Source organism: Chenopodium album, chromosome 9, assembly GCF_948465745.1.
Source record: "Chenopodium album chromosome 9, dcCheAlbu1.1, whole genome shotgun sequence".
Classification (NCBI taxonomy): domain Eukaryota; kingdom Viridiplantae; phylum Streptophyta; class Magnoliopsida; order Caryophyllales; family Amaranthaceae; genus Chenopodium; species Chenopodium album.
In genome coordinates this window covers 57,078,820-57,096,604 of record NC_137842.1, presented here as the reverse complement: position 1 = coordinate 57,096,604, position 17,785 = coordinate 57,078,820, and the positions used below count along the sequence as shown (strand labels likewise).

At 35.6% G+C, this 17,785-nt stretch overlaps 2 protein-coding genes across 2 annotated transcripts; both read left to right on the top strand.

The window, feature by feature from the left end:
* Window positions 1-408: 408 nt before the first annotated feature.
* Window positions 409-1,975, top strand: LOC145558602 (uncharacterized protein At4g22758-like). Its single transcript, XM_081619891.1, has 2 exons — window positions 409-1,139; window positions 1,593-1,975. The coding sequence occupies exons 1-2, from the start codon at window positions 737-739 to the stop codon at window positions 1,754-1,756; spliced, it is 567 nt and encodes a 188-aa protein (XP_081476017.1). The 5' UTR covers window positions 409-736; the 3' UTR covers window positions 1,757-1,975.
* Window positions 1,976-4,887: 2,912 nt separating this feature from the next.
* Window positions 4,888-8,324, top strand: LOC145559933 (coatomer subunit beta'-1-like). The gene is made up of 10 exons (XM_081621206.1): window positions 4,888-5,003; window positions 5,446-5,472; window positions 5,565-5,626; window positions 6,051-6,105; window positions 6,209-6,248; window positions 6,368-6,693; window positions 7,334-7,468; window positions 7,583-7,731; window positions 7,889-7,957; window positions 8,045-8,324. The coding sequence occupies exons 1-10, from the start codon at window positions 5,001-5,003 to the stop codon at window positions 8,094-8,096; spliced, it is 918 nt and encodes a 305-aa protein (XP_081477332.1). The 5' UTR covers window positions 4,888-5,000; the 3' UTR covers window positions 8,097-8,324.
* The last annotated feature ends 9,461 nt before the right edge of the window (window positions 8,325-17,785 follow it).

Sequence of the window (17,785 nt, the reverse complement as noted above, 5' to 3'; positions counted from 1 at the left end):
CAAACACTTTTGTTTTGACCAGTTAAAACACTAATCGTTACCTCAAACACTACCACCAAACAGGGCAACCGAATCTTTAAACTAAAAAACAGCATTAAAATGAGCCACAAATTATCAAACTACCAATTTATAAAGGTGTGAGCAGGTGCGCAGAGCCGGAGCTCAGCCCGGCATGTTCACTAACTACGGACCCACCCTTCATTATTTCATGAAGGAACCATAATAATTTCATTTTTTTAACCCCAAATTAATTAAGTAATTATATTTCCCAACATCCCCATTTCCCAACAATTAATTAAATTAAAGAAAATAAACACCAATCAACCATATCCTTAAACTTATCATGATTGGACCATCATTACCTTCCTTACTTTCTCTCTCCTCCCTCACTATAAATCACCCCCTCCCTCCTTTCCTTGCCGTCATCACTCCAAATAATATGCTCCCTTTCAAAAAATAAAACACATTAATTTTTTTTATTACTACTCTTAATTGTGTACCAAACTAAATGACTTATGATAGTTTATGCTGCTAATTACTCATCTAAGAGCCTCCGCTCTTCTTTCACCTCCGCTTTCGGCTTTCCTCGCCATCGCTACCATCGTTACCGTCGCCTACGCTAATCAAATTTAAACCCGTAAGTGGGGTTGGCTATATAAACCCTAAGGCCGTAATATTTATAGGGGTGTTTAAAAACCGGCCCGGACCGAAAAAATTTTAAATTCTTGCTTTCAATATGCCGTCCCCCAATTCGAGCAGGAACGGCATATTGTTTTCCCCTAGAGTTTCCGAGAGATCGATGTCGTTCAGCGGTAGAACCACCGGAGTTTCGCCGGCGACGGAGAATCTCCGGCGACCCAAAACGGTGCCGGATTTAAAATCAAAATCGGCGATGCAATTTTCCGGTGAATCTCCGGTTAATGAGGAGGTTAAGCCGAAGAAATTGACGAAAGTGTTGTTGAATGTGACGATTCAAGGAAGTGTTGGTGCTGTTCAGGTTATTATTAGTCCGGAATTTACCGTTAAAGATTTGATTGCTGCTGCTCTTAAACAGTATGTAAAAGAAGGTCGTCGTCCTGTTCTTTCTTCCGCCATTGTTGATGATTTTGACCTCCATTACTCTCAGTTTAGCCTTGAAAGTAATTTTCTCTCTCCTCTTTTATTATTATTATTATTATTATTATTATTATTATTATTATTATTATTTTAATTTCATATAAGATTCCGTTGTTATTTTCCCTGATTTGTTGGTTTAATTGTTCTGTTGATGAGATTTTCTCTGTCAGAATCTTTCAAATTATTGAACTAATTTTATTATATATTACTAGTATTATTTATTATAAGTATTATTATTAGTCTGCCCGGATTAATTATTGGGACTCGTTTAAGTTACACTATCAACGTGACAACTTATACCGTGAAAGTATTAGTTAATATACTAGTCTATAATTGATGTGAATCATATGATCAATTGATCATATAGTTTTATGACTGTTATCTTAGTTGTCGCATTACTAGTGCAAATTATGTTGTGTCGTTATTGATGGATGATTGGAAGGTTAATTGATGACATTTTAATTGGTGGATTTCAGGTTTGGATAGGGAAGAGAAGATTGCAGAGTTAGGGTCAAGAAACTTCTTCCTATGCAAGAAGAGGAAAGAGGTGGCGGAAACGGCGTCGTCTTGTGCAAAACAGGCTGATCAAGCAACTAAACTTGCTTCTCCTTGGCTCAAGTTCATTAGTTTCTTATTCTAAAAAAAAGAAAAAAAAAAAAAAAGAGATATTTGGTTATGAAGAAAATTTTCTAGCCGCGGTCCAATTTTATGTGAAAGAAATTTGGACTAGTATATTATTTTAGATATATATTTTTTTTTATTCTCAAAGATTTGTTGTTGAATCTTAAAATATTAGTAGTAGTATTGTACAGTTAGATTCCTCCACCAAAAATTAATCATAAAAAAAATTTAGCTAGAATATTAGTCTTATCTGAATGTATGGATGTTACTGTCCTTTGAATATACTCTGAATCTGGAGAATTTTGCTTAAACAAATTAAACAAATTGTCAATTTGTTTGTTGGCAAGTTGCTTGTTTAATAGAGTAGTTGCTGAAGTAATATAATACCCCCAAGTATGTGGAAAGGATAAACATGGGTTTTATTATTTCGTACTCGTATTATGTTTCATATGTCGTGATCGCTAGTTAATACCGAGTACAATGTTACATAGTCCATAGATTATATTTAGGAAATTTTGTCTAGAACTACCCTAAAGACAGGGTCATTTGTGAACAACTACCCAATTTTTTTTTTTTTATTTGTTTAGAACAACCCACAAGTTACAAAACGTTTGGGTAACACTACCCATTAACGTTTTCCGTCCAATTAAGACGTTATTGGGCCTACTTTTTCACTTTTTCCACTTAATTAACTCCCCTAATTACCTTCTCTCTTCTCCCTAATTAACTTCCTCTCCATTCTCACTCTATAATCCAAAAGATTATACTCAATCAATTGAACACAAATTCACAATTATTCAAGTAATGTTTCACACTTTCCTTTTAATTCATTGTTTATTGTATTTGTATACAAGTTTTAATTGAACGCAATTAACATAATTAGGGTGTAAATTAGGGATTCGAATTAGGGTTTATGGGTTCAAATAAATTTGGGGGTTTTGATTTCTAGGATTTAGGGGTTTAATTGAGTTCTAGGTTTCACTTATTTTGACTTTGAGATTGAATTCAATTGCACTTCAATTACTAATTGGCCATTGCAGTTGGTAGGATGTCTAATTGGTCATTGTAATTGATAGGATGTCTAAATTTGGGGGTTTTAATTTCTAGGGTTTAGGGGAAGTTAATTAGGGAAGAGGGAGAAGGTAATTAGGGGAGGTTAATTAGGGAAGAGGGAGAAGGTAATTAGGGGAAGTTAATTAAGGAAGAGAGAGAAAGTAATTAGGGGAGTTAATTAAGTGGAAAAAGTGAAAAAGTGGACCCCATTAACGTTTTTTTGGACGAAAAACGTTAATGGGTAGTGTTATCCAAACTTTTCTTAACTTCTGGGTAGTTCTTAACAAATAAAAAAAAACGGGTAGTTGTTCACAAATGACCCTATCTTTAGGGTAGTTATAGACAAAATTTCCTTATATTTATAGAGTAGCAAGTAATATGCAAGAAAAACAAGGTTTGGTTTATTGGTTCGTTGGAATTACATTGTTATCTTAATCTTAATATTAAGAGGATAAATCCTTTCAACTACGAACACTTGTGGTCGGTTGTAGGTGTTTAATTTTCTCCGTCACTTCCAAGTGCCTGTTCTAAAGAAGGAAGCGGGGACCTAAACTTCTCTAGGGGATACTTGTATGTCACAAAGTGGATGGAGAAATATCCTAGAATTGATCATGGTTATGTGTTTGCAATGGTATCAACTACCGTCACTGCTTTAAAAAAAATCAGTACAATAATAAAGAAGCTCTTTAGCCGGGTAGCTTGAACGTTTGTTGACCTTATGATTTTGATGATGACACAGCCTAACTTATTCACAGACTAATAAGTGCTTGGTTGTTTAAGTATGATTAGATGCATTGACTAGGAGAATTGAGTGTATTGCAAAGATTCAATGAGGAACAAGATAACCCAGGATAAAGTAATCCAAAAGAGAAGAGTTCCCTGGTGGTTCAAAGATGGAGCCTTGAGAAGAAAAGTTCACCTCAAGAAATAGAAGTTTCGGAGTAGAAGCTTCACTAGAGAAGAGAAGTTGCGTCGCTTGATTTTAGGAAAATAGTTGGTTTAAAATCTCATCTTTTTGAATTTATGAAAATGATTTTATTTTCTCTTATTTTCGAAATATTAGTTATAAAATAAAATCTGAGTTTTGTTTTCCAAAACTTGCAGACTACTCTTCATGACGTAGGGCCTATCTCTTCAAATTATTTTCAGTTTAGTCCAGTTCATTTCAGCTTTAATAAGTTCAGTTCAACTCAGTTCAGTTAATCAGAACAGACCCTTAGTTCATGTCATAGTCTTACACATTGAAGAGATTATGTCCTTAATTTTAGGGCATATTCTGCTTAGTGGGTTTAGAGTAGTGGCGACATGGATATGCAGTACAAAGATGTTTTTCCAAAGTAAATTTGATTTATAAATAGCCAGTTAATTTCAGTTGGATAAACTCAACCTCTCAAATAGATTACATCTTTTGTTTTCTTTTAATCAAGTCAAGGGTCCGATTCCACATCAGTGAAATAGAGTGTTCTTATGTTTTTATACTGGAGTTAATTCTTTCAAGTTGTATTTTTTGGGGAATTGGGAAGTACTCCGTATAATACTACGTAGATGCAATGAGTTTGTTAGCGATTTAGCATATTAATCAAGCTCTATGTTTCTTCCTTGCTAAAAAAAATGAATGTTTATGATGTATGGATCAGACTCATTAGAGTATTGTGTATATTTACATTTGGTGGGCTGTTGGACAAGGCTAAAAAATAGGCCCAATGTGCATAGTTTGAAGCTTGCAATTTTGCAAATGTGTAGAGGCTAAAGAGTAAAAATTGAAAATATAGGTGTGAAACAGTAGAAGATATACCAAAGGAGCCAAAAACGACTTTTCTTTTATTAGCAGTTGCACATTTACTCAAGAAGAATGCATCACTCACTTGAATATCCACCCTTCATTTTTACAAATAATGAATCCAACGGTTTAAAGTATATTGAATGATGACAATAATCTCAACAAGAATATATCACACACTTGAATATCCACCCTTCATTGTTACAAATAACGAATCCAACGGTTTAAAGTATATTAGATGATGACAATTATAAGTTACCTTATTTTATAATATCCTTGTTCTTGTTGTCGTGACGAATAGTATAAATACCCATCTTACTTTGTTGCAATTTCATGCAATACATTTTGTCTATTATTTCTCATTTCTCCTACAAAATTGTAAACTCAAAAGAAGAATTTTCAAGTTTATTTCCACATTCAAGAAATAAAAATGGTAATTTATTATGTATTAATTTATTTATTGTGATTTAATTTAAGAAGAATTTGCAGTCTTATTCCTTTTCAACAAGGCTTTTTTCAGTTTTGGATGGAGAATAAAGAAGTCTCATTTAAACTCTCTGATTAGAAGATCAAGTTCTGGTCAATTTTATTATTATGTTATGGTCTAAGAAACTTTTACTATGTCTAATATCAAGTGCATATATAGATGGTAGAGTAAAATTGACATTCTCACATTCACTAATACAAATCTTAAGTATTCTTTTTTTAAGTGTAAAGTCGTGTCATATTTACAATTTTTGAGTGTTTGAAACAAACAAATTCATATATATATGTTTCTTCCGAGTCAGAAATTCAGAATTGAATGAAATTTCTTATATCGATCTACATATGTGCCTTTAATTAACTACATATATACTTTTCATTGTTTATTGCAGTCTCTCATCAACACCAACGAATTCCAGGTGATAACATCTTTTCCACAAAAATCAATTAAATTGTCGTAATCTCTATTTTTGGAAATTCATAAGCCTTATTGCAATTTTTCTGTTTTCAGGTTGAATTCACTCAACAATCCGCTAGAGTAAAGTCATTGGACCTTCATCCGGTGCAGCCATGGTAATTTAATGAACGATTTTCAACCATTCATATAAACTTGTGTGCCCTGTATATATAGTTCAGCATATTTTCATTTAATCAACAAAATAAACTACTACATCCGTTATATATTATTTACAACGACTAGACATTTTTCCTCTCTATTTTATGTCAAATCGTTTCAAATAATATGAAACGGAGATAGTATTTGTTTAATCTTTATTAAAACGCATGTAAAAGGCAAATGATTTTATTTTCTTTTTCTTTATTTTATTTTATTTTATTTTATTTATTTTTTTATTTTTTTTTTATAAAAATATAAAAATATTGTTATACGTAGCATGTCAATAAGGCATTGACTAATTGTTATCACTTAACAGTAAATAGAAACTAAAATACATTTTTCTAGTTAAAAAAATAAATCATAATCCCCTAAAATATGCAGGGTCTTGGTTGGTCTTTACTCTGGAACAGTCCAAATCTGGAACTATCAATCAAAGGTAATAATCGAGAAGTATCATACTACAAATTGATTTTTCTTTTGCTATTTTACTTTCTGTTTGAAATTTACGACTTATTTAATTTCTAATCTTTTTCTCTCAGAGCATGGAGAAATCGTTCGAGGTTACTACTAATGTACCAGGCATGTCTTCGATTTTCCATGAGAGCCTATTATGTATACACGGGTGTATCAAACTTTTACTTGATACTCCATATATGTTATGTCTTGTTAATGAAGTAGCAATGTGTTAATTTTAACAGTGAGATCAGCAATATTTGTAGCACAAAAGGATTGGATAATAACAGGGAGCGATGACAAAATGATACGTGTTTATGACTACAAAACTGAAGAGAAGGTCAAGGAGTTTATAGCACATGATGATTACGTGAGGGACATTGTTGTTCATCCCAGTCTTCCATATGTTTTAACCGCGTCCGACGACAAACAAATCAAGCTCTGGGATTGGGAGAAGGACTGGGTTTGTACTCGAACCTTCGAAGGACACTCACATTATGTGATGCAGGTGGCTATCAACCCGAATGACCATAACAATTTTGTTAGTGTTTCTCTTGATGGATCGATTAAGGTACGTACTACATAGGAATTTTGATCATATTTAAATATATATCATCACTTCTACGATTTCTATAAATTAGCGTGACTAATCAAAGTTGGAATGGCTTCTGAAAAAAAACTACTATTAAGAACTAGATTGCACGGAAACGGAAAACGGAAACGGAGACGGGGAAACGGGGAATCGGGGAAACAGAAATTTTAAAATTATGGGAAACGGGGACACATTAAAAATACATAAATAAATACATTTAATCCGAATAAAATACCAAATAAACTTGCAAAAAAATAAAAACAAACAGATTAAGGGTTTAATTGCTTTCTATTAAAGGGAAAACACTTATTTACATCTTTAATTAAGTTTCCCACAGGTTTTCGAACTGTTAAATTATGCGAGATGCTTCACAAAACAAGGAAACTCCATGAGCCGTTTCGAAACGGGTTTCAAAACGTAAGAGGTTTTGAAACGTTTCGGAAACGATACGTGGCTAAAATTAAGAGTTTCCGTGCTTCATTGATTAAGAATAAACTTAACCATAAGACATTTGTTATAATAAACTAACACATATATATTCAGAATTGCACAATAGATTCATATTTGAGTCTATAAATTTTGTTAATTTTACCATTATTATTTCTTTTTGTTAATATAGATATGGAATCTTGACAACTCGAACCCAATTCAATCAGTAGCTGCCCATAACACTGGAGTTAATTGCGTTGATTATTATTTAACAAGTGATAATAAACTCTATATACTCACTGGTTCAGATGATTTTACTACAAAGGTTAGTTCATACTCTATGCTTATTACATTAATATTAGTTATAAATTGATAATAGTTTTCATATTATGATTTTAATTCAATGAAAATCTAATTTATGTTAACATGTAAAAATTAGGTATGGAACTATGAAAATATGAACTGTGTTGAAATGTTAAAAGGACACACAAACAATGTGTCTACAGCTCTTATTCATCCTGACCTTCCGCTCATTTTTACTGGATCTGAGGACAAAACAATTAAAATTTGGAATGCAATCACTTACAAGTAAGATTCTTACTCCTTTCAAACATTTTTTTATTTATTGATTTCATTTTGTTGTGGTTTTTCTTTCTTAAAGCAACATATATATTTTCATTTTCATACAATTTCATTTTTGTATATTGCATGCTCTAATGATATAATCAAATTCCTGTAAATTTAGGCTGGAGAAGACCCTTGATCAGAGTCTTGGACGAGTGTGGACACTCAAGTATGACAAAATTTCCAACCAGTAAGACTATCAAGCTTATCCTTTATTTGAAAAAACTTTAATTTTGGATTCAAATTACTAATCATGATTTTGGGTTCAATGTGTTAGGATTATTATTGGCTGTGACGAAGGATTTCTCGTGGGAAAGTTTGAGCCTTGAAGAATTCGAACTGTGGGATGTCTTGGAACCAAATTTGAGCAGATTGCTGTCTACCTGAAATGCTGAAATGCGTTTACTTTAATTTTTTTAGAGATCTATGATTGTCTCATGTGCTTTATTTTCCAAAGGTTTTAGCATGCACTGTGTGCATTTAGATCTAGTGCTACAATAAATAAAGGGCCATTGTCCTACATATTAATGTATTTTCATACTTTGCAAGCCCATTAATTTTAGGAAATTTTGTTTTTTACCACCTCACAAAAACACGAAAATCTCTTTTACCACCTCCCAAAAAAAGTATTTTACTTTACCACCTCATAAAAAACACGAAAATAGGTTTTACCACCACTTAACGGTTTCCATCCAAAAATTCCGTTAAGTGTAGCCCACAGTAACACGTGTCAGCATTTTATTTGTTAAAAAAAAAAAGAGAAATTAAAAAAAAAAAAAACAAAAATCCTAAAACTACTCCAGCCAACACCGCAGCACCACCCCCGCGCCACCGCCGCCTTCCCCCCAACTCACCGCACCCCTCCCCGAAACCACCACCCGCGTCGCACCACTAGCCCCAACCCACCTAAATCCTCCCCCTCCCTTCCCCACAACCGTATCGCCTCCAAAAACCACCAAACCCAAAACTCATCCCCCCAAAAACGACCACGAATTTGACCTTAAAAGGCTGAAATCGGCCGATCAAGGCCACTGAGCCCCAAAACCGGCCGATTTCGGCCATTTGTGGCCAGATTCGTGGCCGTGGTGGGGATCTAGGGTTTTGGGTTTGGTTGTTTTGGGGGCGACGCGGTTGTGGGAAAGGGAGGGGGAGGGTTCAGGTGGGTTGGGGCTGGTGGTGCGACGCGGGTGGTGGTTTCGGGGAGGGTTGTGGTGAATTGGGGGGAAGGGGGTGGTGGCGCGATGGTGGCGCTGTGGTGGTGGCTGGGTAGTTTTAGGTTTTTCTTTTTTTTTTTTTTTTTTTTTTTTTTTTCTTTTTTTTTTTATTTTTTTCTTTTTTTGGCCAATAATAACACGACACGTGGCTTTATGGGCCCACTTAACGGATTCCTAAACGGAATCAGTTCAATGGTGGTAAAACCTATTTTCGTGTTTTTTATGAGGTGGTAAAGTAAAATACTTTTTTTGGGAGGTGGTAAAAGAGATTTTCGTGTTTTTGTGAGGTGGTAAAAAACAAAATACCCTTAATTTTAGCATTAATATGATGTTATTTGAGAAGCTTTAGAACTTCTACTATTTTGTTTAATCTAGTTTTTTTTCCCTTTCTTTCATGCACTCCTTGTGTTGTTTTTGGTCAATTCACTTTTCATTTGTGGTCGATGTATTATGCTTTACTCACTTTGCTTCATTCGATTCGGCATACCCCTTTACAATTTTACCCCTTCAATTCCACATATCAACTTTTCATACTCTCTTTTTATTTATACACCTTTTCCTTACACAAACCCACTTATTTACATTTGCTATCTTACTTTATTCTACACCCATTCACATTCTTCAATAATTTGCGTATCTACAGTAAGTGAATAGAACATAAGAGAATCGATATAGTATTTTTTCTTAACATATTAGTTTATCTTAAAATGTGTTTTTTAACTAGCGAAGAAGTAAGGAAGGGAAAGACAAGATGGTTAAAGAAGAGAAAGCATTGGCGGATCAGAAAAATATATAACGGGGTTAAAACGCATTTGATTAATTTTAATGGGGTCTGTAGACACCCATTTGTGTCTCCCCAAAACCAAACCCGGTGATGAGTACCTTTCACGTCGAATCGTTATCGAATGAAACGAAAGTGTGGAAAGGTCTAGTGTTGCGGAAAGTTTTATTTCTTTTCTCTTCTCCCTGTTTTTGAAAACTTTATTTTAAGAAAACAGCCAATCCAGTTTGGTTGGTCCATGATATGGGTCCAATAGTGGTGTAGTTGGATGGGGTTTGCAAAGACCTTTCCAACGATATATTATAAGCCCAATTCCGATGAATATTGAGGAAATTATAGCCAATTTACTAAACTGGGTCCGGTTTGAGCTTTATGTACGGCCCAATGATCTAGGGGAGGGCCTAATATAATTTATCATTCCTAATGCAATTAGGAATGGTTTTAGTCTTCTAGAACATTCTAGAAGGTTCTTATCATTCCTAATTCAATTAGGACTCTTCAGAGTTTTAATCAAGATCAAATAGCATTTTCAATGGAATTATATTATTTTATCTTCCAGTACGGGAAATTCATCAGATTTTCGAAAACGCGTTGAAAATCAGTTTGGCGTCCAACCCCAGGCCTTGGCGCCTGGAACCAGGATTGGCGCCAGGCGCTAGCCACTGGTGCTGGCGCCAATGTTGATTTTCGATCTTCAGACTCTGTTTTGTTAAATTATCTTTTTTGGATGATTTACTCTATAAATATTGTATAGAAAACTCCGTTTTCATTCATCAAGAAGGATCAATCATTCATCAATTCTTTTAATTCATTCTCTTCATCTTCAATCAAATCATTCATTCATTCATTCATTCATCAATTTTCAATAATATTGATTCATTGGCATTCTTTTCTTTTCTTTAATTCTTTCTTGCTTTTAATACAAAATTCCGCATTCACAAGATCTAGAAACACCTAGCCATATTCGAAGTTGTCTTCTCCCTAGACGTGAAAGGTTTAATTTCTGAGGGTTTGGTCCCAAATCTCTATTTCAATTATTTAATTTAATTGTTTGATTATTATTTTCCTTGAAGTTACTAACGTGTGTATTTTGTTATTAGAAAGAGGTACGAGGCATCAAAGTAAGTACTTTAATTGATTAATTGATATTATGATGCAGAAATCATGTTTATATTGTTATTATGATATTCCTAGTATCATGTCTAGGGTAATTTTAATATCAAATATGATTGTTATGATGCTTCCTATTCTCTTCCTAATATTTATGATTGTTAGTATCATGTTAGGGTTAAAGATTTGATTTTTATTGCTTAGTGACATGTTAGGGTTTGTTATTAATCTTGTTAGTATCATGCCTAGGATCTTGCTATTTTTATTATGCTTTAATATTAACATGAACATGATTATGATTGTTATTGTTATAATTTATGATTGTGAATATTATTGTTATTATTATTTTGATGATGATCATTTTATTTATAATTATTATTCATGATTGATTATTTATTATGTTGCTTGATTATATTTATTGTTATTGCTTGATCACACCTTTTTATTGCATGTTTAAAGGGAATTTTGTACTTGTAACCACGCTTAATAAGATAATTAATAATCTTGTTAGGGTTAATGTGATTATAATTCAAGTGATCGCCAATAATAGATTTATTTGTGCATTAAATTCAACCAACATAGATTAAACAGGTTTAGGGTTAATCCTATTGATTGTATGTTAGTCAGAAAGCGCACATGAATACGAGCAGAATAAAGTAGAGGCCTATTATTAGGGTAGGTTCAATCTCTTTTAGGTTGGATTTGTACCATCATCCCCGAACCCTTATTTGGTTCATGACCTTATGGAGTTGACGATCTCTTGGATCGTTAAGGGGTGTAACCTTCATCCTCGTGAATGGTTTACAAGTTCCTTAAAAACTTGTTGGCGACTCTTTTGCTCTATCTTCTTCCCTTTTGGACGCCACCGTACTTTAGTGTATGATCACAGTGGGGTTCAAGCTAGTGGGATTTTAAGGCTTGAAATTATTCCCTACAGTTTTTGGCGACTCCACTGGGGAGGATTTCTATTTTAATTCCTGAATTTGTTTCGGCAATGATTTAGAATGAGTGGATGAGACTCGAAAAGTTCTAAGTATTTCATGTGCGTAATTTTGATTAACATTATTGTCATATGCATAAAAAGGTTCTCATTGGAAAGACCATCCGTAATGAGTCAAAAACATAAGGATTTTACACGTAGGAAATTTGAGAAATGTCTTTCACAACTAGGACTGAATTAACACCGCGCGAAACTGGATGATTTTATTGAGCACAGAAAGCTGCTAAGGCATGTGGGAAGTAGCGTCAGGGGCCAGAGCTTGGCACCAAACTTTTAGCCGTAGCGCCAGACGCCAGTATTGGCGCCAGGCGCTACAGTTAAAAGTTGGCGCCAGTCTCTGTTTGCTGGCGCCAATTTCCCCCAATACCGAGCCAGAAATATGCGTTCTAATTTCGACCGGTTTTTCGTATTGTTTGCTCGATCCTACTTCCTGATTGAATTTTTTCTCACTTTTCTGAAACCCATATGTGTTCTACATATGGACATAACCCTCTTGGAATTCATGCTCTATCTACCCGATTGAACGCTCTCGGCAACAAAGGGTACATCTGAGAGGTTGAATTCACCAAACCATGGAAGTGAGTTTTTTCTAAAAACTCGCGGTGTCCTATCCACACGCGCTAACCCTTCACGGTTAGGCTTCTGCGCGGTGCATCTGGACAATTAACCATGGACCCTATTTGACTAAACCATATCCCGAACTTTAGAGAACTAGAGCCATGGTTAGGTTGCGAACTCATTGCATCATATTGTGCCTACTTGACTAATTGTGCATTATTTGTTGCGCATATATATTCTATGTTTCTCTTAGCCGTTTGTTGATTTGTGTTGAGACTAAAATTAATGACTTAAAGAACTTTGCCTAATTAATTAATTAATTAATTGATTATTTAATTTGAGTCAATAAAGTCTAATTTTTCAATCGGAATTGACCTAGTAAGACTTTAGGCATACCCCAGTTGACTAATGATACCGAAAACAGTCCCGAACCGACGTTCCAATATTGGTGCCAAAGTTTGAGCTGTAGCGCCACAGTATAGTGTGTAGCGCCAGACATTAACTAAATAGTCTGGCGCCAATCACCATATTGTGACGCCGGTCCTGTCGCTTGGCCGACAGTTCGGATTATTCGTCGAGTCATCACCTAATGTCTAATTAACCAGTTTGCTAATTAATTCGGTTAATTTTCGCTATCAATAACACCTTGTCAAGTCATTAATCGAGCCTTGGTCACATAGTCTAGCCACATGGTCATGACACGAGTCTTAATATGTCACCTACACTCACTAATCTTAGCACACACTTTGAGTACACATCACCATGGCCATGTCTTAGGTTCATGCATGAGTCGGTCATTTCCATCATTTGAGTTGGGGGGTACATTCTATTCCTAATTCTTCATATTTATCCATCTAAATCTTCTTTCACATTCTTCCATCTTTCTTCACCTCCTCCATCCATTGCATGTTGAATAAAGTTTGAGTCAAATAATTAACAATAAATATCCCCAATTTCCTTTTCCACAGTACTTGGTCGAGGAGAGAAGGGCGATTAATCAAGGACAACCTCTTTATTCAAGTCTCGCTTTTTTGATAAACCGATTCGTCAAAAGAGGAAGGCTAAAAAGATAATGGCAACTCAAGAAGAAGTCAATGAGCTTAGGAACCAATTGGTTACCATGACTAAAACACTGAAGCTCCTCACACTTAAGGTCGATGATCCCGTGAAGCAACAACGGATGGATCTCATGTAAGAGAGTCTAAGCAAGCTATATAGTGACTATAAGTTTCAAGGCATGAGTTCGCAAGGGGTCACGCTGGAAAAAGAACTTCTTCCGCATAATTTCAACGCCACTGACATCCCTAAATTCAAGGAAACAGATAACCCTTACTTCCATCTAAGAGCTTTTGAAACTATAATGAGCATTAAGGGTATCGATAAGAAGGTTTTCCCCTCTCTGTTCCCACTATCTCTCGAAACCGTTTGTCAACAATGGTTCTTTTCTCTCGAGAAAGAAAAAACCTCTTCTTGGGAGTCGATAACAAACGCTTTCATAGATAGTTATAAGTGCAACATCCAAGACAAAACAGACTACAGACAACTTGAGATGTTAAAACAAAAGGAAAACGAAGGGTTCACTTCTTTCTTCAATAAATGGAGGGAAACTTCTGCTAATATGGTCAAAGCTCCTACCGAAAAAGAATCTGTGAGGATGTTTATCAAGAATCTTCAAGAGAAGTATTCAAAGCACTTAAAGTACCAACACAACTTGAATACTTTCAAAGCTGTCTATAATATAGGCATTGACATTGAAGATGACCTTCTGAAAGATAATAGTGCGAGAGGAAAGAAGAGCGACCATCCTTCTTCTTCCTCTAATGAGGTACATGCTACAAACACCTCTAAACCACGAATCCAAAGATCAAAAAGGGCGTTCACTCCATTTGGTATAAGTTATGAAACGACTTTCGAAAAGCTACATCACAAAGGACTAGTCATGCCCATAGGGCCCATCAAAGATCCGGTTCCAGAAGCTAGGCCACCTAAGTGGGACCCTAATAAGCACTGCAAATATCATCAAGGAAAAGGCCACGACACTGAAGAGTGTTGGAAACTCAAAGAAGCTATTCAAGATCTGATTGATGACAATGAAACTTCCGAGATTCTAGCCATCGAAGATGACCAAACATCCTTTGATCCATCACTTCTTATCACACCTGTAGGAGAGCCTATGATCGAGACAGCTTATATGACCTATCTCGATGAAGTGGTCATAATTGAGGAAGATGAAAGTCTTTTCTTAGATAATACCAAGGAAGACTCGTCAAGTCTAAAAGAGGAAATTCGAAAACTGCAAGATGTCATTGCCATGCTTTTGAATGTGGTAGAAGGATTAGCAAATCGGGTAATGGCCATCGAACAAAATTCTCGCCAAGAGTTTAATGAAGAACTCAATGCTCCTAAGCCACAGGAAAAACGGACCATTGTAGAATACACACCAATAGGAATGACTTACAATGAAGCTTTTAACTGTCTTCACAATCAAGATCTTATCCACCCCATTGGTCCCAGTCAAGACCCTCCACCTGAAAAGCGGTTTCCCAATTGGGATCCGAATTCTTATTGTCAATACCATAGAGGTCGTGGTCACACCACCGAAGTATGTCTCGCCCTCAAAGATCGTGTTCAAGATCTCATTGAGTCAAATCTCCTTCATGTTCCTCTACGCGACAAGAAGGCGAAGATTAGTAACAATGGTAACAGTGGCTGTAAAGGGAAGAAGAACGACTATCCTTCTTCTTCCGAAAACACCTACTCTAGTAATAGTGTCGGTACTTTCGACCTTAGTGAGATCCTAGCCATGGATAATCGAAAACAACCAAAAAGGGAATTTACCCCTATTGGAATTAGCTACGATGATGCTTTCGATCGACTCCATGCCAAGGGAATCATTACTCCCATAGGACCTACTAAAGATCCCCCACTTAAGAAAAGATTGCCTAGTTGGAATCCAGACGAACACTGCAAGTACCACCAAGGTAGGGGTCATACTACTGAGAGCTGTTGGAAGCTAAAGGAGGCCATCCAGCATTTGATTGATAACAACAAGCTTCCCATACCTCCAGTTAACAAGAAGAGCGAGTAATGATAAGGGAAGCAACACAAGACAAGAGATGAGCTTCAACGACAAGATTTTATGACCTCTTTTTCTATTTCTTTTTCATTTTACCCCTTCCCCAATAAGTCTAGCATAGGCACCTTTTATTTTCTTTTAGACTAATTTTATAGGTTCTTTTTTCCTTTTCCTTTTTTAATAAAATGAGCATTTATTTTCTTGCATATGATCATTTCATTATATTGCATTTAACAAAAAAAAAAAAAAAAAAAAGAAAAAAAATCCATGTCGAATTAAGCACAAGGTATACCAATGATTTGAGGCACCCCTTGTAGCCACATCATATCTCCTTTCGCCCTTCAATTATACAATCCTTTCTTCATAAACCACTTTGAGCCTCGTCTAACGATAGACCCTTCTTTTTTCAACCTACATTTACCTAACCTTGGGATGGGATGGCGTGCAACTTATGCAATTCTAAAGAAAGCTTGAGCAAATTCAAAAGAAAGCAATAGCAAAAAATAAGCAATAATAAAAAACGAAAACAAGTGTACAAAAGGGTAAGTGTTCCAATGTCTTTGATATGAAAATATCTTCGATAAGAACACGTCTCAGATTGCGTCTCTTATCGAGTGCTCGGTACCGTGCCTGAGAAACATGAATGCCAAGTGAGTGATAGACCGTATGATCGAGATTGACCACACTTGCAAAAGTAAAATAAATGCTAAAGCAAAAAAGAGCTAAAAAAGAATAGAAATTCAAGCATAAAAATATAAAGATTCAAAAGCGAGGTTGCACACCTTGGGGGCTAATCGAGGGTCTTAAGCCTTTTATCCTCTTCTTCTATAACCTTTAGCCTAACCGCGTCACAACCCTTAAAAAGACCTTTTTGAGGTATACACACACTTGTGCGAGGTTCGGCTAGAGCTACGTTCGGCCTGATTTCTAACGGATACGTAGGCAACCTCACATCGAGGTGCGGCCGTAATAAACATGCATTCATATTCACATTCACACACTTACACCATGATCATATCAAGGGATTTACTATGCTCATCCCTTTTCACCTAGAGCTAGACTTGGGGGCTTGATCCCTACATCATTAGATTACCTAGCCTAAGAGTCACCACCATTTGACTCTTTTCCAATAATATATTTTTCCACACACTTAGCTCTTGCGGCCTAACTTTAGTGTCACTTTCACACACTGCACGGATACATGACCAAATATACTTCCCTCAGGAACCCTTTGTCATGAAATCTTAACATTGAAGCATGCCTTATCATATCAAAATCACTTATCAATCACAATTGTCATTGCATCACGAAGTATGAAGTGCTTAGCCTCCGTGCCTAAGTCACCCAAATGCTTTCATCATTGAGTCAACCATTGAGATAGCCTAGGATGGATTAATCCTTGCACCTTGAGAGATAGTATCAAACAACATTTGACTAAGCTCATTCATCATGCATCTTCAAACTTTTGATTTTCTTTTTCGCGTCTTTCTTTTTCGGGAGAAAGTCGGTACCCTCCACAAAATTGACGGAAAATTTTTGCTTTTTTGCATTTTTTCGAGTTGCACGATCACATTACAATGCACACACGAGTCATGTACACGTTGAGTCATGTCGTGTCATATCACTTTGATTTGAGTCACACGTGTTATTTCACTTCAAGTCGAGTCAACCTCGAGTCAGTCATTCAGCGAGTCAAGTTTATACCTTGAGTCGTGTCAAGTCGATGAGTCAAGCAACGTTAAAATTTAGGTCAACCCTAAGATAATTAAGCCTTAGGTCAACCCTAAGATAATTAAATAAATTGGCAAAGTTCTATAATAAAAAATAAATACAGGTGCAGCAGAATAGGGAGGACCCTACTCCAATTCTTTCCGCCAGAGATGTTTCAGCAACGACAGAGCTCGAAGCCTCTCAGAAAGGTGATTTTGACCTCATACAACAATTTTGGGTTCCTTGGTACGCCAGTTAGCCCCTATAAGCAATTTGTCATGATTAAGTAGTCAGTTTGATTACAATTCCAATAAGTGATCGACCTGATGAAAGATCGTCTCACTTAGCTTAAAGCGCCTAATCACGGAGACACCGACATACTGGTTTTAGCGGAATAAAGTTCAGGCGAGCTTTAGAGATCGACAAATGTTGGTCTTCGGAAACTTTTCTTCAGAACATTATCACAAGAAACATTCAAACACCGAAGCTCTATTGTTCAGAGACGCGTGAAAAATCCTTTTCAAGCTCTTTTGTTAAGAGACGCGTGGACAATCCTTTTCAAGATCTTT